General features: G+C 53.3%; 1 protein-coding gene across 1 annotated transcript; it reads left to right on the forward strand.

Annotated features, from left to right (window-relative positions):
- Positions 1-427: 427 nt before the first annotated feature.
- Positions 428-13,733, forward strand: LOC147113962 (uncharacterized). The gene is made up of 3 exons (XM_085996174.1): positions 428-487; positions 10,759-11,253; positions 13,513-13,733. The coding sequence occupies exons 1-3, from the start codon at positions 428-430 to the stop codon at positions 13,594-13,596; spliced, it is 639 nt and encodes a 212-aa protein (XP_085852300.1). The 3' UTR covers positions 13,597-13,733.
- Positions 13,734-20,584: the final 6,851 nt, after the last annotated feature.

Below are 20,584 nucleotides of genomic sequence, written 5' to 3' on the forward strand. Positions count from 1 at the left end.
TTTGAATCAGGCTTACTTTCTCTTTTTCCTTTGTTCTCTTGATTAGAACACCTGCCAGAACTGCAATTATTTCACTCTTTACTGCCCCACAGCCTCCCCCAATACTAGTTCTCTCTCCTTCCTTCTCCCTCAGGCCCCACCAACTCACGGTTTCTGTAACTGCTGCCATCCTGATCAGCTCTCTTGGCACCTGCACTAATGATCCGTTTATGTTTAATATTGAACTTTCCTACATTTCCCATGGCCTGCCAACTTGTTCAACATTCTTCCTTATTACACCTTAACAGCCTGAAGAAACCACTGAAATTGTAAGACAAACGTAAAGAACAAATGGGTGAAAGATTAAAGGTGTAAATGTCAAACAATAATGTTGATTTTGAATGTGGGGGATGATTTCCCACTTTGATTTTAACACTGACATACTATCATGCATTTGAGCAAGATTCTGTTGGAAGAGGCAAAAGTCAAGATATCCTCAACCAATGCCGTATACTCTTGATAATTCAAAGTTGCTTTCTGTACTAATTTTTTTAAATTATCCATTAATTTGAATGAAGCAATGTAAATAAGACAAAGTGGGGATATTTTGTTTAAAAATTGAAATCAGACCATTTGAATTGAATTAAAAGAAGAAGACTGTGTACAAGCAATTACTACAACCAGTGGTAGTAACCTAACCTGACTACATTTTAAGTACTGTATAAATAATTTTTTTAAATCATTGCTGAGTTCCCATGGTATTGCTCACAGTGGGTCAAAGGTTACGCTGATGCAAGGATGGGGCGTAGGATTGACAGAGGGGTGTAAATCACCACTGAAATAATTTTACGAGAAATTTGCATAAGACTGTATGTATTTGCTTGTTCCAGGAAAACAAATTAAAAAAACAAATTCAAACAGATTTCAGAAAATGATTTGAGCAAATTAGAGAGTTTCTGCTACTTGCCAGGTTGGGATTGTCAACTTTGGAAAAAAGAATAGAGTAATTTTATGATTAAGTTTACTAATGCTTGCTCATTTTTTATTGCTTTTTATTTATTCAGATTTAGTCAATCGAATATTTGATTGGTAACTTTACAAATAAATAATAATTTCCTGAAATCACTATCTTTTGCGCTACGAACGTCTAAAGCTTTGAGGTGTGATGCCTCTGAGACCATACTTTCAGGTGTAATGCCTTTGAAAGGCATAATGTAATGGACTCAGGCTAGATACAAGACTTTTAATTATATTGTCATTTGTAATTGTTTTTGATGACCAAATATCCTATTACTGAAGGTCACCAAATATAATTCAACATAAATCTACTGTATTTTCTACATTTTTTCAATCTTGTATGTATGGATTCATTATACACTTCTACCCACTCTACCATCTAAATTACAGGGAGGGATGATATTCTTTAGGGTCAGATTGTGTCAATAATTCTTCTTCCTTCTTTCTGGCTAAAAGGGATCGCTAGAAGCAGCTCTGGGAACAATAACATTATTTATTTGGCACTTTTTGGCCAGCAGATTGAGTGTGGTTGCTGCCCCTGTGCTTCATGGTTAATCCTCCTCCCTTTCAATATTGCTGGCCATTGCCCCTTGATCAACACAGCTTTGCCCTTCTCTTTAATCCCTTGGCGCAGACCTGTGCTCTGTGGATGGCCTTCTGGACTTCCTGCCCTTCCCCTAAATAAGCAAGTGCTTGGAATGTGTTGGTCGTTTGCCAGTTGAATGGAAATGAGGCCTGATCATCAAAATGGTCAGACATCCTGCTTGTGACAGCAATCTATACTGTAACTGAAAATCGACCCTTATGTTCCCTATGTGCCAAAAGAAACTGGTGGTGGGGAGAATCTATCACATCTATATTTTAAAGCCTTCATAGTGTATCTAGTTCACCCAAAGAAACAAGTCTTAAAAATTTGGATTAAAATTAGTTATGTGAAAAAACAATATCTAATTTAAATCGTTACCTATTGTCCATTGCTCGCAATATTTATCTCTCTTATTCTCTCTCTCTCATTATATATATTTAAATACAAAAAGACACTCACCACATGGAGTCTTAATCCTTCCCTTAATCCCATCAAAAACAAATTAAAAATGCATTAGACTGTTGGACACCACACCTCTTATTAACTAAACTACTTAATGCTTAAAGATCCATATACACAATCATTGAACAGCCATAACACCCTAACAAATGGTAATGCTATTATAAACCTATTAGCTCCACAGGGGATCTGTGGGAGCACCTTGTTCCATTTAGCCATTAGAATTTAACTCCCTAAATCTCAGACTAATTCGACAAAATATACATACCACCAACTGTCAAAAGAATGCTGGAATCCAAGAGCACCTTTCAGCATGATTTTAATTTACAGTCCATAAAACTGAAGAAGCAGGCCACATTTGGAGTCCAAAATAAAAGCATCTTTTCATCCATCAGGCATCCATCAGCAGTCATGGCTTTATGTTGCTGAGTTCTGATCTTGCACCTTCAGGCCGGAATTTTCCCGTTGCCGAGCGTGCAGATTTGGGGGCGGATCAGCAGTAAAAATCACAGAAATTGTCAGCGTGTCGGGTAACTGCCGTCATCCCGCCGACTTCCGCATTTAACTCGGGCACCATTTGGAAGCGCGCCACGGACCCGATTGGGAGAGGCAGGTGACCTCATTCAAGTATTAAATCCTTGTTGAGAGACCCTTAAGAGGGATTTTAACATCAGCTTTTGGCTTTAACTTCAGGAACACGGTTATCACGCACCTTGGGAATCTCACCTCTGAAGGGGAGGCAGAAGCTCAGTGGCCATTGTGTGAGTGCATTAATTTACAGCTGGGAATAACACATAAATACTCCCACATTACACTTGATTACTTGACTAATGGAAAGGCTCTTGTTGACCCCATTTTGTGCAGGGATTTAGCTGTCAGCAGTTTGCAGGTCATTTCTGCAACCTCGGAAGCCACTCTTACCACATTGCAAGTCACTATCACAACATTGAAGGATTGGCCCTCTGGTCTCCAATTCACCTGCCATCTATCACATCAGCATGCTTGCCGCTTATGCTCTCTCACCTTGGACCTCAGAATTGGACCAAATTGAGCCCCAGCACCAACAACAGCAGCCACACCAGCAGCAGCAACCACAACAGCAGTCTTCTCCTCAACGACCTGATGCTCCACAGGAGATAGGGAGTCAGCACAGGGCTTCACCACGCCGGAAGTGATACCCCCAACACAGGGTATACAGGCAGAGAATGAGCTTCCTGGACATGACTGAGCAGCAGTGCTTTAGGAGCCTCAGGCTATTGTGCCAAATCGTTGCAGACATTTGCAGCTTGCTGGAACAAGACCTGCAGTCCTGAGGACCTGGCGGACACGCCCTCAACTTCTTCACCTCAGACTCCTCCCAGGGATCTGCAGCAGACATTTGCAGGATCTCACAGTCGGCCACCCACAAATGCATCACCCAGGTGACCGATGCCATGTTTGACAAATCAGCCAATTATGTAAACTTTGCCACTGATGAAGTCAGTATTATTGAGTGGGCGCTGGGCTTTGTGGCTCTGGCTGGCTTCCCACAGGTGCAGGGCATCATCGACTGCACACATGTGGCCATGAAGACAACCTCTCATCACCCAGGAGTGTCTGTGAACTGCAAGGGCTTCCACTCCCTTGCTCGTCTGCAACCATAAAAAGATCAGCATGCATGTGTACAGCAGATTCCCTGGCAGCTGTCATGACTCTTTCATGCTCCGCCAGTCCACTCTCCCTCAGCTCTTTGCATCTCCAAATAGACTTATCGGCTGGCTGCTTGGAGACAAGGGCTATCCACTGAAGACGTGACACCCTTGAGGAGGCCAAGTACTGAGGCCGAGGAGCATTATAATGGGAGCCACATGTCCACCAGATGTGTCATAGAGCAATCAATAGGCATGCTGAAGATGAGCTTCAGATGCCTTGACAGATCTGGAGGAGCCCTTCAGTACGCACCAGCCAGGGTCTCCAGAATCATCATTGTTTGCTGACGCTGCAGAACATAGTGCAGCAGTGAGGATTACAGCTGCATGAGGAGCAAGGCTCTGAGAGCACAGCCTGTTCAGAGGAGGAGGAGGAGGAGGAGGAACCTGAGGTGGAGGTGGCACCAGCAGTGGTGCACATTGCTGCCCAGGAGGCCAGGGATGGCCTCATCATGGCCAGGTTTACTTAACTTTCTCCAATGCACGGTGGCATAGTGGTTAGCACTGTTGCCTCACAGCGCCAGGGACCCGGGTTCAAATCCGGCCTCGGGTGACTGTCTGTGTGGAGTTTGCACATTCTCCCTGTGTTTGCGTGGGTTCCCTCCGGGTGCTCCGGTTTCCTCCCACAGTCCAAAGATGTGTGGGTTAGGTTGATTGGCCATGATAAAAGTTGACCCTTAGGCCTAGAAATTCAGTTGGTTGCGCCAGCCGTTAGCGCCTTAGGAGGAGTAGATGTCGGGCGCTAGGCAGGTAGCGCCCGGGCACAGCGAGAACTGCGCCTCGCCCCAACTTCACTAGAGATTTAGCGGCGGCACAAAGTCTTTGTGCGTGCTCAGATGCGCGCGCAGATCGTGACGTCATTTCCTCGTGCAACGCCCTTTGTGCGCCCCCAACCGGAACTTCAGCGGCAACGCCCCATTGTACGCCTGGCGGCCCTAGCGACTGTTAAGTGGAACGGTGCTCAGCCGATGCGGGGCGCGGGGGGCGCAAATTAAAGGGCACTCCTCCTGCAATATAAAAGGCTGCCATTTCGCAGCACTCCCTCTTGCGAAACGGATCTTTGGAGAGAGACCAAGGTAGATAGCTTTCTGCTTTGGCCCAACACTCGGACAGGTACTTCTGGCTTCAGGCCACAGATTTCCAGTAGTCTTTGCCTTCATTGACATCTCATTGTTTGCCAGCATATTATGGGGGCTGCAATGGGTGTCAACGCAGGCTTTCTCAATTACATCCAAAGGGCTCACAGATGCCGTGAGAGAGTGGCAGCCCTGGCTAGACGGAGAGGGGGCAACAGGCGTCGGCAAAGGAGGCCTTACCCGCCCAGGGTATACCGCCAGCAGTTCTCCTATCTCAACATGTCTGAGGAGCAGTGTGTTCGGAGGCTGCGATTCAGAAGGGCCGTGGTCACAGAGATCTGCCAGCTGCTTGACGGTGATCTGCAGCCACAGCTGAGGAGCAGGACGCCTCTGTCGGTGGCAGTGAAGGTGACGGTGGCTCTCAACTTCTATGCCACCGGCTCCTTCCAATCCGCTACTGGGGGCATTGCCAACATCTCCCAGTTCGCCGTGCATTGCTGCATCCGCCAGGTCACCAATGCCCTTTTCAAAAGGAGACGTCAGTTCATCTCCTTCTCCATGGCCCTTGCCAAGCAGCAACAGCGTGCAATGGGCTTTGCAGCATTCGCGGGCTTCCCCATGGTGCAGGGCGCCATTGACTGCACGCATGTGGCTTTGCAGGCACCTCTGGAGAATGCCGAGGATTACCGCAACCGGAAGGGCTACCATTCGCTGAACGTCCAGCTGGTGTGTGACCACAGGCAGCTCATCCTAGCTGTCAATGCCCGCTTTCCAGGCAGCAGCCACGATGCCTTCACCCTGCGTCAGACTTCTGTGGCAGACATGTTCCAGGCCCAGCCTCACCCATGCGGATGGCTTATCGGGGACAAAGGCTATCCTTTGTGTACCTGGCTGATGACCCCGCTCCGTGCGCCCAGCACCCCTGCTGAAGAGAGATACAACGAGAGCCATCAAGCGACCATGAACATCATCGAACAAACAATCGGCGTCCTGAAGCAACGGTTCCGCTGTCTGGATTGTTCCGGTGGAGCCCTACAGTATTCGCCAGAGCGAGTCTCCCATTTCGTGGTCGTTTGCTGCATGCTGCACAACCTGGCTATCCGCAGGACTCAGCCACTGCCACCACAGATTGGAGGACCACCTGAGGAGGAGGAGGAGGAGGAGGAGGAGGACCAGCACAGGAGGGAGGCACAAAGTGCAAGGGCCGCCCGTCGCCGGCTTATTGAACGTCGGTTCTAGGCCCCCTCTCAGGGACTGGCTTGTGCCAATGTCAGCAGATGAATGTAGCCGCTCCACAAGCCCTCAGCCGAGCAGGGCAACCAGGACTTAACCACAAAACCATGCACACTGCAATTTAACAACAATAATTTATTGAAAACCTCTGCCCTTCCCACATTACATGCTCATGTGGAGAAGCCCCCTCCAAAAACACAAAACTACCAGTCTCGGCCTTACAAAAAAAAAGAAAGACACCAGTCTCGGCCTTACATAAAGAAACAAAGACACCAGTCTCGGCCTTACATAAAGAAATAAAGAAATAAAGACACCAGTCTCGGCCTTACACAAAAACAACTGCACCAGTGTCGGCCTTACAACAAGCACCAGGCATTTGTGCATGCCTCTACTTTTTGCCCTGCGAGGGCGATGCCTTGCGCATCCTTGCCTGGCCCCTGCCCGCCCTGCTGCTCCTCCTCAATGGGAGCCCAGTGGCTGCAGCAAGGCTGGGGGAAGGCTGCTGAGGGGCAGATGGCGAGACGGCAGATGCCCTTGGGGGTCGGCCTGCACCAGCTCTGGCCTTGGAGTGGCCGGCTGCTGACTGCTCCAACTCTGGCTGGGCGGCAGCAGCCTGTCCAGCAGCTCGTGGCAGCTGCAATGGCGGAGTGGCAGTGTCGGCTGCAGGAATGGTGGCAACCTGGCAGATCGCAGGTGCTCGCTGGTCGCCTGACACATTGGCACTCGCACGGGCCAGCACTGCAGCATGCGCAGCAAACAGCTGAAGGACAGACTGCTGGGCTGCTGCTGTGCGGCGAGTGCCCTGGCGATGCCTGGCTGATCCAGCGAGGGTGGCTGCAGTTAGTGCCCGTGTGGCCCTGGTCTGTGTCCGCATGACACCAGCCAGTGAATAGACGGCACGACTGAGCACTTGGCTAGAAGCCGACTGTGCTGCCGCGAAGTCCTGCAGACTCCTGGCCTTTGCTGCCGCGATGTCCTGCAGACTCCTGGCCTGTGCTGCACTGAATAGTTCCAGACTCCTGGCCTGTGCTGCCCCGAATTCCTGCACACTGCTTGCCAGTGACTCTATGGAGTCAGGCATCCTTGCCACTGCAGCCATGAGCTCAGTGTGCCTGCGCTCAGCCTGGACGGCCATTTCCTCTAGGAGGCGCACCTCCTCTGCGCTGACCATCGCAGGACTGGAGGCCGCACTCACCCTCTGGGGAGAAGTCCGCCGAGCTTCCCCACCCCTCCCGCGTTGCTGCAGGCCGCTGGGCCCAGGAACTTCACTCTCCTCCGACCCTTCCCCCCGGCTCCCCTCCAGGGAAGACGTGTCCCCTACATCGCCATGGGCTGGTGCGGCTGAGGGTGCCACTGATGGGCCGGCTTCCTCTTCCTCGTCCTCCTCTTCCGAAGGGCTGACAGTGGCAGCTTGAGGGCCCGCTTCCTCACCTGGTGATTCACCATCTGAAAGCAGGAAGGCACAAGAGTAGCTTTAGAGTGAGGACAGGGCGGCAGCGAGGGAGGCATGAGTGGTGCCATTCACCGCATTGGTCGGACAGTGGCAAAGGATGCTGATCTGATGCGCAAGTGGAACGAGAGAGGTCCAAAAGGTGATGCCCTTACCATTGGTGCCCAGAACAGGGTCGGCATCTCCGCTGGCGACGGGGCCAATCAGCCGGCCTCCCATAATGCGCTCCACATGCTGGTCAAGGTCGGAGAGCTCTTTGAGGTCAGGACGGCCTCCGCCGGTGTCAGTTCGGTTGCGCCGGTTGTGAGCAACCTTGGCCTGCAAGAGAAAGGACGGCCTCTAAGTACAGTGTGTAGCCCTGATCTTGTCTGCACTGCCTCCCATGGTCGAATAGCTTGGACAGTGTGTAGCCCTGATCTTGTCTGCAATGCCTCCCATGGTCGAATAGCTTGGACAGTGTGTAGCCCTGATCTTGTCTGCAATGCCTCCCATGGTCGAATAGCTTGGACAGTGTGTAGCCCTGATCTTGTCTGCAATGCCTCCCATGGTCGAATAGCTTGGACAGTGTTTAGCCCTGATCTTGTCTGCACTGCCTCCCATGGTCGAATAGCTTGGACAGTGTGTAGCCCTGATCTTGTCTGCAATGCCTCCCATGGTCGAATAGCTTGGACAGTGTGTAGCCCTGATCTTGTCTGCAATGCCTCCCATGGTCGAATAGCTTGGACAGTGTGTAGCCCTGATCTTGTCTGCAATGCCCCCCATGGTCGAATAGCTTGGACAGTGTGTAGCCCTGATCTTGTCTGCAATGCCTCCCATGGTCGAATAGCTTGGACAGTGTGTAAAGTGCTGAATGTGCAATTGATTTTCATGCCAGTCCCATAGCTGCTGGATGAGGGCTGGCCATTAGGGCTTTCAGGTCCCTTTGCCCATAATGTGAGGTGCACATGCAAGGATGAGGAGGACACTTGAAAGGGTACTCACCCTGACAACCCGAGTGAGGTCGTTGAACTTCTTCCGGCATTGCACAGGAGTCCTGGCAACCACACTGTTGGAAGACACCCTGTTGGACACCTCCCTCCAGGCTTTCCGGTAGGCGCTGGGCAGTGGCCTCTTGCCACCTTCTGGGAACAAAACATGGCGCCTGCGCTCCACTCCGCCAACCAGCACCCTCAGGTCTCCGTCGCTGAAGCGCTGCGCTCTCTCCCTGGCCTTCTCCATAGTCCTGGGCATTGTACAGGTGAAGCTGAAGTGGTCAGGCCTAGGTTGAGGGCTGCAGTGTGCAGGGCGTGGCAGGCAAACAAATCCACCCTCCCCCTTTAAGAGATGACCGGCGCCAGAGTGTCTGCCGTCAATCAAGAACTCTCCGCACCTGCGCTGCGCCCGGCCTCGGGGGTATCGCTCAGCACCGCCGGCTTAGTGCCTAAAGATAGTCGTGCATCGCCTGTTTTAGCGCAGCAGCAACCTCTTGGGGCGATGCGACTGAATATCGGCGAAGGGGGCGCGACTTTGCGCTGCGCGCAAACTTTAGCGGCCGCCCGACTTTACCGCCCCAAAAGTGGCTATACTGAATTTCTAGGCCTTAGTGTTAGGGGGGATTAAATACGTGGGGTTACGGGGTTACGGGGATAGGGCTTGGGTGGGATGGCTGTCGGTGTAGGGACCGGGTGATAGGGTTTGGATGATCAGCCATGATCTCGTTGAATGGCGGAGCAGGCTCGAAGGGCCGAATGGCCTACTCCTGCTCCTACCTTCTATGTTTCTATGTTTCTATATGGCTGCCACATGCTGCACTAAATTCCCCCCACCCCCTCCCCCAACAACACCATAATGAACAAGCCATTCCTATCACCCAAACTCCCATTTCTCGATGTTATGTAATGTCTCACCATTCACTCCAACTGACAAAGCCACTTCCAAGGTAGCAGGCAAAAATGGACAAGACGGGAAAGTGGTGCAAAGAAATATATTTATCTGTGTCATCAAATTAACTGAAACTTAGCACTAACATTTGTTCATACACCCATGTGCATACCCTTGTGCATCTAGATTTAGCGATGCATCCCTGTTCTGTTGCAGGCAGTGAGAGCACGCAGGGATGTCCTCTTCCCTGCTGATAGGCGCAAAAGACTGTGGTAAACCACTTTTACCGTTTACTATCGTTACACTATAGTTATCACTGTTAGATCGTTTCCCTATAGTTATCACTGTTCACATTGTTGTATCACTGTACGAGGTCGCCTCTTGTCACGCTGCTATACCTGGGCTGACCACTGCCGACTCCGCCCATGGCTCCACCTACCTGCCCGGGTATAAAGGTGGTCGACTGGCTGGTATTCCTCCTTCTTGGATCCGATCACCCACGAGGGTGGGCTCTGTTATTTAGTCAATAAAAACCTATAGTTACTTTCTTAACTCGTCGCTTTTCATTGGACGAATTGATAGGTATATCAATTTTATTGACTAAATTTTAAAATGTCGTCACTTGAGCAGCCAAACAACCAGTCAACGGAGCAGCCAAACGACCAGCCAGATGCCCAGCTACAACAGCCACAGCAGCCGGCTTGGCTGCGAGCCCTCAAACCACCGTACCTGGATCTAAACCCGCAAGCAACAAACGCAGCCCTCGACTTCAAACACTGGCTGTGCTGCTTCGAATCCTACCTGGAAGAATCCGGCGTCCCTCAGAGATACAAACTAAGAGTTCTGACCGCCCAAGCGAGCCCTAAAGTATACGCACTCATCCAGGACATTACTACTTACGAGGCCGCTATCAACCTACTGAAACAACAGTACCGGAGCCCGGTAAATTCCATGTATGCCAGACACCTCCTAAGATCCCGCCCGCAACAGCCAGGAGAGTCTGTAGCTGAATTTTTACGGGCGCTACGAACACTCGGCAGGGACTGTGACTTTAAAGCAGTATCGGCTGCAGAAAACACTGAAGATAACATCCGCGATGCCTTCGTGAAAGGCCTTCGGTCCGACTACTCACGGCAGAGACTGCTGGAATCAAAGGACCTCGACCTGAACACAGCTGCAGCCTTGGCCTACTCCCTAGAAGTGACCCAGCGGGACCTCGAGGTGTATTCCAGGTACAGTTCGCGACTCTGGGACTCGGGCCCGACCCCGACCGCAATACCCCTCGTAGCGCCGCCCCCGGGACCTACCTCAGCGTCGGCGTCCCGGACCCGATCGGGACCGCCACCCCCGGTACCGGCTACGACTTCGGACCCCCGCGACCGGGCCACCGGCTGCTTCTTCTGTGGGCAGGCGAAACACCCGAGGTCGCGCTGCCCAGCCAAAAACGCGACGTGCTCCAGCTGCCTGAAGAAAGGCCACTTCGCGAAGGCCTGCAGAGGGAGAGCAGCAGAGGCCAGCAGTGCCTCATGCGAACTGTGGGGGCGGCCATCTTCTATCAAGGCCACAGATGAGCAATGGGGGCGGCCATCTTTGATCCAGGCAACCGACGCCAGCAGTGCCTCATGTGGGTTGTGGGGGCAGCCATCTTCTCCGCCATTTTGCCCCACCTCGTGGGCGCCTCCATTTTACCCACCACGCTCGACCGCCACCTTACCTCCAGACCTGATGACCGCTTCACCTACAGACTACAGCGACCCGCTCAGCCACACACTAGCCTCCGTCACACTGGACCAAGCTCGCCCGCATCAGCTGTCCAAGTCAATGATGGACATCAAAGTAGACGGCCACGCCACGACCTGCCTGTTCGACAGCGGAAGCACGGAGAGCTTCATACATCCAGACACGGTGAGCCACTACTCCCTCACTGTCCAGCCAACGCGCAACCGGATCTCGATGGCATCGAGGTCCCACGCCACAGACATCAGCGGCTACTGTGTTGTGACCCTGTCGGTTAAGGGCACGGAGTATAAAAACTTTAAACTCCTCGTCCTGCCCCAGCTATGCGCTGCCGTCCTACTAGGGCTGGATTTTCAATCCCACCTCCAAAGCGTCACTCTAGCATACGGTGGACCCCTCCCCCCGCTCACAGTCGACAACCAGCAGCCTTTAAATCGCCCACCGCGTAACACCTGCGGCCTATCCACCCTCAAGGTCCCGCCACCTTCCCTGTTCGCTAACCTCACCCCCGACTGCAAACCCGTCGCTACCAAGAGCAGGCGGTACAGCGCCGGGGACAGAGCTTTCATTAGCTCTGAGGTGCAGCGTCTCCTGAAGGAGGGCATCATCGAGGGGAGCAGCAGCCCCTGGCGTGCCCAGGTTGTAGTCGTTAAGACCGGCAATAAAAACCGCCTGGTCATCGACTACAGCCAAACCATAAACCGGTACACCCAGCTGGACGCATACCCCCTTCCCCGCATATCTGATATGGTCAATCAGATTGCTCAATACCGGGTATTCTCTACCATCGACCTTAAGTCGGCCTACCACCAACTCCCTATCCGCCCCGAGGACCGCCAGTATACCGCCTTCAAGGCGAATGGCCGCCTCTACCACTTCCTTAGGGTCCCCTTCGGCGTCACCAACGGGGTTTCGGTCTTCCAAAGGGAGATGGACCGGATGGTTGACCAGAACGGGCTGCAAGCCACGTTCCCCTATCTAGATAACGTCACCATCTGCGGCCGCGACCGGCAAGACCATGACGCTAACCTGGAAAGATTTCTCCGTACGGCCCAACGGCTGAACCTCACCTACAATAAGGAGAAATGTGTGTTTAACACCTCGCGCCTTGCCATCCTCGGCTGCGTAGTAGAGAACGGAATCATCGGCCCCGATCCCGAAAGAATGCGTCCCCTCATGGAGCTACCCCTTCCCCACTGTCCAAAGGCGCTGAAGAGAACCCTGGGGCTCTTCGCCTACTATGCCCAATGGGTGCCAAATTATGCGGACAAAGCCAGACCCCTCATGAAGTCCACCTTCTTCCCCCTTACGGAAGAAGCGCGCGCGGCCTTCTCCCTCATCAGAGGAGACATTGCTAAGGCCATTATGCACGCAGTGGATGAGTCCATCCCCTTCCAAGTGGCGAGCGATGCATCCGACTTCGCCCTAGCCGCTACCCTCAACCAGGAGGGGAGACCGGTGGCCTTCTTCTCAAGGACCCTCCAGGGCCCTGAGATCCGACACTCTTCGGTCAAGAAGGAGGCCCAGGCGATTGTGGAGGCGGTACGCCGCTGGAGGCATTACCTCGCAGGCAAGCGATTTACCCTCCTCACCGACCAGCGTTCGGTCGCTTTTATGTTTAATAACAAGCTGAGGGGTAAAATCAAGAACGACAATGTCTTGAGGTGGAGAATCGAGCTATCCACCTACGATTATGATATCTTGTAAGCTGAACGAACCCCCTGACGCTCTATCGCGAATTACATGCGCCAACGCGCAAATTGATAGACTTCAGACCCTCCACAACGACCTCTGCCACCCCGGGGTCACCAGGCTTTACCACTTCATTAAGGCCCGCAACCTGACCTACTCCATCGAGGAGGTCAGGACCATGACCAGGAACTGCCAGACCTGTGCCGAGTGCAAACCGCACTTCTTTAGGCCGGACAGAGCAAGCCTGATCAAGGCCACCCGCCCCTTCGAGCGCTTGAGCATCGATTTTTAGGGGCCCCTCCCGTCCTCTGACCGTAATGTGTACTTCTTCAACATTGTTGATGAGTACTCCTGTTTCCCCTTTGCCTTCCCCTGCCCAGACATGACCAGCACCACGGTCGTTAAATGCCTGAACGACCTCTTTGCCTTGTTCGGGTTCCCAAACTATATACATAGTGACCGGGGCGCCTCCTTCATGAGCGAGGAACTCCGTCAGTTCCTACTAGCGAGAGGCATCGCCACTAGCAGGACCACCAGCTACAACCCCCGAGGGAACGGCCAGGTGGAAAGAGAGAACGCGACGGTATGGAAGGCCGTCCTCTTAGCCTTAAAGTCTAAGGGCCTCCCAACCTCTCGCTGGCAGGAGGTCCTCCCGGCGGCGCTGCATTCCACCCGGTCACTACTTTGCACTGCCATTAACGCCACCCCCCATGAACGAATGTTTGTTTTCCCCAGGAAGTCGACTACGGGAACCACGCTACCAACCTGGCTGACCTCTCCGGGGCCTGTCTTGCTGCGAAAGCACGTGAGGGCCCATAAAACGGACCCCCTGGTCGAGAGGGTGAACCTCCTGCACGCCAACCCCCAGTACGCCTACGTGGCATACCCAGATGGGCGGGAGGACACAGTCTCCTTACGAGACCTCGCACCCTCGGGCACTCCGGAGACACCACCGCTACCCCCCCCACCACCCCCCCAATTCCAGACGGTACGCTGGAACCCCAAGAGCCTTCGCCTACCTCGCAGACGCCAGCATTAACACCGGAGAACGCAACACCGCCGCTGCGACGATCAGACAGCCTTACGAGGCCTCCGGACAGACTGACATACCAGAACTGGTAGTACACTTCACCCCGCCGGACTCAAATCTAAACAAGGGGTGAATGTGGTAAACCACTTTTACCGTTTACTATCGTTACACTATAGTTATCACTGTTAAATCGTTTCTCTATAGTTATCACTGTTCACATTGTTGTATCACTGTACGAGGTCGCCTCTTGTCACGCTGCTATACCTGGGCTGACCACTGCCGACTCTGCCCATGGCTCCACCTACCTGCCCGGGTATAAAGGTGGTCGACTGGCTGGTATTCCTCCTTCTTGGATCCGATCACCCACGAGGGTGGGCTCTGTTATTTCGTCAATAAAAACCTATAGTTACTTTCTTAACTCGTCGCTTTTCATTGGACGAATTGATAGGTATATCATAGACCACCCAAAGACACCAAAAGGGCATGGTTGGAGATCACAGGGATGTTGTCAGGAGGATGTGGATCCAGTGCAGGAAAAGATTCAATGATCTCCTGAGGTCAGGAAAGCTGAGTGCAATGCCACACTCACCTTCATCCTGATGTGCATGTCAGCACATCCCCATCACTCTGTTTTCCCAAGCCTACTCCTGCACATCATTCCCCACACCAACTTACCTTGCAGGTTTCACCATCCTTCTCTGTCTAAGTACATACTCACATCCCCATCTGACTAACCACCCCTGACAGTCACCCTCATTCTAATGCATAATAGCAAGTGACATACAGAAGGAGGCCATTTGTCAATGTCATGCCACTCCCTCATAGTCACCATCTACAGATGTAGCCCATTCATTCCTTACACTCATTCGATCACTCTCACCCAAAGTTCTCTTCTTTCCCTACTTGCAGGAGAAGAGAGCCCACAACAATCTGGCATGATAGCCTGAGCCTCCTGAAGCACTGCTGCTCAGTTATGTCCAGGAAGCTTGTCCTCTGCCTGTATACCCTGTGTTGGGGGTATCGCCTCCAGCGCGCTGCAGCCCTGTGGTGCCCCCCTCTCTCCTGTGGGACATCAGGACGTTGAGGAGAAGGCTGCTGGTGTTGTTGCTGCTGCTGCTGCTGGTGTGGCTGGTGTTGTTGGTGCTGAGGCTCATCTTGGTCTGATGCTGAGGTCCAAGGTGAGAAAGCATAAGCGGCACCCATGCTGATGTAATTGATGGTAGGTAAAGTGGAGATGAGAGGCCCAATACTTCAATGTTGTGATAGTGACTAGCAATGTGGTGAGAGTGGCTTCTGAGGTTGCAGTAATGACCTGCAAACTGCTGACAGCGAAATCTCTGCAAAAAATGGAGTCAACAAGAGCGTTTCCATTAGCCAAGTAATCAGGTTTAATGTTGGAGTATTTGGCCGAGAAATTCAGTTGGCTGCGCCAGGCGCTAACGCCAAAAAAGGGCTATATTTCCATCGATAAAGCCTTAGCGCCGGAATGCAGACCGATCTGCGCCGACGCCCAAATTCATTTGAGATTTAGCACCAGCGCAAAGTGTTAGCGCCCGCTCGGGTACGCGCGCAGCTTATGACGTCATATCCTCGCGCAACGCTGTTTTAGCGCCCCAAACCGGAAATTGAGTGGCGCCCGCCCAATGTGGGCGTGGCGCTATTAGGAATTGTAAAATGGAACGTTGCAGAGGCCCTGTGGGCCTCGGGCAGCGCAAATTAAAGGGCACCTCCACTGACCTATAAAGCCCAGCCATTTTGCTGCAATGACTTCACTGCTTTGGATTTCTACACAGAGACCAAGGGACAGAGATTCCAGATTCGGGACAAGATTGGAGAGGTCTTTTTGGCTTCTGGCCAGTGCTTTGACATTTGACTCTTGCTGATTTCACTGTTGCGACCTTGATTATGGGGGCTGCATGGGGGGCCAACATTGAGTTGCAGCATTATGTGCGGAGGGCTCGCAGACGCTGTGAGAGACGGGCAGCCATGCGTAGACACAGAAGGGCCATCAGGCGTCGCCAACGTAGGCCTTACGCACCCAGGCAATACCGGCAGCAGGTGTCCTATGTCACCATGTCTGCGGCACTTTGTGTAAAGAGGCTGCGCTTCAGAAGGGAGGTGGTTGGAGAGATCTGCCAGCTGCTTCACGCAGATTTGCAGCCACAGCTCATGTCCAGGACGTCTCTCTCGGTGGAAGTGAAGGTCACGGTGGCTCTCAGCTTTTATGCAAGCGGCTCGTTCCAAGCCGCTGCTGGGGACATCGTGAACATCTCCCAGTTCGCCGCACATCGCTGCATCCGGCAGGTCACCGATGCACTGTTCGCGAGGAGACACCAGTTCATCTCCTTCCCCATGACCCAACAGAGGCAGCAGCAGCGTGCAGTGGGATTTGGCAGGATCGCGGGCTTCCCCATGGTGCAGGGTGCCATTGACTGCACGCATGTGGCTATGCGGGCACCTATAGACAATCCCGAGGTTTACCGCAACCGCAAGGGCTACCATTCCCTCAATGTGCAGCTGGTGTGTGACCACAGGCAGCGCATCCTAGCTGTAAATGCCCGCTTCCCAGGAAGCAGCCACGATGCTTTTATCCTGCGCCAGACTACTGTGGCTGACATGTTCCAGGCACAGCCTCCACCAAGGGGATGGCTTATCGGGGACAAGGGCTACCCTTTGTGCACATGGCTCATGACCCCGCTCCACGCGCCCAGGACCCCAGCGGAGGACTCATACAACGAAAGCCATCAAGCAACAAGGAACGTCATAGAGCAAACCATAGGCGTCCTCAAGCAACGCTTCCGCTGCCTGGATCGCTCCGGCGGCTCTCTACAGTATTCGCCGGATAAAGTGTCCCAGTTCGTCGTCGTGTGCTGCATGCTGCACAACCTGGCTATCCGCCGGACGCAGGCACTGCCACCTGACATTGCACCACCACCTGAGGAGGACGAGCAGGAGGACCATCAGGAGGAGGAGGGGGAGGAGGAGGAGGAGCAGGCCAGGAGGGGGCCAGAAGGCCCAAGGGCCGTACGCCAGGGGCTTATTGCTCGACACTTCTAGGCCCGCTGTGAGGGAATGGCCTGTGGGAATGAGCGCACCTGAAGGCAGCCGCTCCGGAAGCCGTCAGCCGGTTAACGCAGCAAACACTTGAAACATGACACCTGGACAAGCTGAATAAATAAAAACCTTTATTTAACAAACTGAGGCCCCTTCCCACATGAAACTCAAAAACACAGAACACACCCAAAAAACAGTCACAAACATATGTCACTCCCCCAACCTGGGGAGGACTAACAAAAGTTGGCCATCCACATGGCCTTCAACATTGGCCGTAACAAAAAAAGGGCCCCCCTCACCAACAGAAAGACCCCCATAAAAACAAAAAATGCCTTCAATTTCGGCCATCCACAAAAATCAGCCCCCAAAACACAATCCCCCCCATATATACAATGCCGCAGAGACCACACTCTAGCGGCTGTGCCGAGAGGGCGAGTCCTTAGAGAGCCTTCCCCGGCCCCTGCCCGGCCTGCTGCTCTGCCTCAACGTGGGCCCTGTGGCGGCCTCAAGGCTGGGGGAAGGCTCATGAGGGCCCCCATGCGTTGCGACAGATGCCCTTGGGGGTCGGCCAACACGACGCACGTCCCGGGAGGGGCCGGCTGCTGACTGGTTCGGCTGTGGCTGGCCAGCATCAGTGGCAGCAGCAGCTCCTCGCACCCTGGCTGGGGGAGTGGCAGTGTCGGATGCTCCAAGGGGGGCAAGCTGGCTGCTGCCAGGCGCGCGAGGCTCAGCAGACACAGTGGCAGTTGTCCGGCCTGGCAGTTCAGCTGGCGCAGCTATGTGCTGGAGGCCAGCCCGCTGTGTTGCAGCAGGGCGGCGGGTGCGGGTGCGACGCCTCTGCGTCAAAGCGAGTGTGGCAGAAGTCAGTGACCGCACTGCCCGGGTATGTGCCTCCAGCTGCTGTGACAGTGTGTCGAAGGAACCACCTCTCTGGCGACTCTCCTCCTGCAGTGCCGCGAGTAGTTCGACCCCCCTGGCGTGCGCTGCGGCCAGTTGCTCCACCCCCCTGGCCTGTGATTGCCCGAATGCTGCCACACTCTGAGCCAGGGACTCGATGGCGTGCGGCATCTGCTGCACAACCCCCATGAACTCATGGTGGCGCCGGTCAGACGCCACCGAGATCTCTTGCAGGAGGCGCACCTCCTGGCCGAGGCCACTCTCCGGACTGGAGAGAGGACTCTGCAGCTGGGGAGAAGCCGGCCGAGCTGGCCGACCCCTGCCGCCTGCCTGGACCCCACTGCAAGCAGGATCTGCCCTCCCCTGCAACACCTCCCCCTGGCTCTCCTGCATGCCAGACGTCCCCCCTTCATTGCCATCCCCTGGCACGGCTGAGGGCTCGCCCGATGGGCCGGCTTCCTCCTCGTCCTGGACGTCCTCCTCCTCCAAGGGCCTGGCACCCGGCGCCTCAGGGACCACCTCCTCCTCAGCAGCTGAAAGCAGGAAGGCACAAGAGTAGCTTTAAAGTGAGGACAGGGCGTCAGCGAGGGACGCCTGAGCGGTGGCATTATGCGCATTTGTCCGTCAGTGGAAAAGGATTTAGATCGGAAGCACTAGGGCAACGAGAGAGCTGCAAGCGGTCATCTCCTTACCAGTGGCTCCCAGCACAGGGTCCGCATCCCCGATGGCTACAGGGCCAGTCACCCAGGGACGCAGGAGTCCAGCGACGCTCTCCTCCAGAGCACTTAGAGCCTGGTAGTGGGGCCGTCCACCACCGGTCTCCACCCGGCTGCGCGCATTTCTTGCCAGCTTGGCCTGCAAGAGAAAGGACGGACTCTAAGTACAGTGTGGTGCCCTGTTGCTGTGTGTACTGCCTCCCATGGTGGAATAGCCTGGCCAGTGTGGTCAGTGCAGAAAGTGCTGTTGATGATCATGCCAGTGGCATTGCTGCGTGAGGAGGGCTGCCCATTATGCCTTTGAGGTCCCTTTGCCCATAGTGTGAGGCTCACATGCAAGGATGAGGAGGACAGTGGAAAGGGTACTCACCTTCACCAGCCGACAGAGGTCATTGAACTTTTTGCGGCACTGGTCCGCAGTCCTGGGCACATCTGAGTTTGAGGAGACCCTCCGTGCGATGCTCCTCCAGGCTTTCCTGAACTCTCTCCTGGGAGCCTTTCTGCCATTGTCCGGGCACAAGATGGGTCTTCTCTCCTGGACAGCATCAATCAGCACCCTCAGTGCATGGTCTGAGAAGCGCTGGGCTCTTTCACGGGCCATCTCCATCTGTCCTGGCGCTATTTTGTCCCACCAGCACTGTTGAGGCCTAGCAGCAGGGCTCCAGTGTGCAGGGCGTGGCAGCAGTCAAAGTTGACCCTTCCCCCTTTAAGAGCAGGCCGGCGTCAGGGTGTCTGCTGTCAAGCAACACATGACCGCACCTGCGCTGCGCCTGGTTTAGCGCTGGAACCGAGCATTGCAACGCCGGTTTCAGCGCTCGCCAAAACTCTTGGCCAAATCCACTGAATTTCGACGCGGTTGCCTGCAGTTTCCGGCGGGCGCTAAATTTACCGAACGCCCGACTTTCGCGCCCCAAAACTGTGCAAACTGAATTTCTAGGCCAAACCCAACTCTCAATTAATGCCCTCGCACAATGGCCACTGAGCTTCCGCCGCCCCTTCACAGGTGAGATTCCCGAGGTGTGTGATACCCGTGCTCCTGAAGTTAAAGCCAAAAGCTTATGTTAAAATCCCTCTTAAGGGTCTCTCAACAAGCATTTAATGACTTGAATGAGGTTGCCTGCCTCAGCTGATCAGGTCCATGGCGCTCTGGGAAACTCGCCCGAGTTAAATGCAGAAGCCGGCGGGTTTCCTGACACGCTGGCAATTTTGGTGATTTTTACTGCTGACCTGCCCCCAAACCGGCACACTTGGCAATGGGAAAATTCTGGCCTAGCCTTGATAGGAGTGATGAGGTGCTGTTTGAATTCTGCCTGGTGAATCATCTAGATCAACCATGGCTCATTTCTGGTCATGAGCGCGAGTGATCAATGATGGTTTTAGATGATTCGACAGTCAGATGATTGACCTGTTAGAAGCAAAGTCACTTCATGGGTGGTGCAAAAGTTGACTAACTGGCCCAGAGGCAGACCGTGGATTTCATTTAAAGGCCCCTGTTGTATTTCAATCCTTCATCATCAACTTGTCAATCCGTTCACAGTTTTGAAGACTTCAATTAGATCATATAATCTATTTTCTAAAGGAAACAAGCCCAGCTTCCCTAACCTTTCCTCACAACTTAAACCGCAGAATCATTTTTATTGCCTGCCTCTCAGGGCAATAATACCCTTCCTATGATTACTTGACCAGATTTATATACAGGAAACTTTCTTTTATCCGGCACGGACGGGACCGACGTGGTGCCGGTTCACCAAAAATTCCGGATAACCGAATGCTATAGTAAAAGATACGGAGCTCCGTATAAAGCAACAAACCCACAGCTTCAGAACAATCGGCACAAGTTGCAAGCGTCTCTGTAGCTTAGCAACAGCTGCAGCTACGCCCTTGCACAGCAACAAATGGAGTAAAAAAAGTAATAAAAGTTACCTGAACCTACTCCTGAATTTTGCCGGTTAACCGACATTTCCGATTATTTAGGGGCCGGTTAATCGAAAGTTTCCTGTACAATATTGCAACCGGCATTTGGCCAAAAGCTTATATAGTAACAATATTAATCCTTTTTGATCTGTAGTCTCTCCCTCTGGTAAAGTAACTCGGTGGTTCATTTGCCTTC

This window comes from Somniosus microcephalus, chromosome 8 (assembly GCF_052327205.1).
Source record: "Somniosus microcephalus isolate GS21.2 chromosome 8, FLI_Smic_1.0, whole genome shotgun sequence".
NCBI classification, from domain to species: Eukaryota; Metazoa; Chordata; class Chondrichthyes; order Squaliformes; family Somniosidae; genus Somniosus; species Somniosus microcephalus.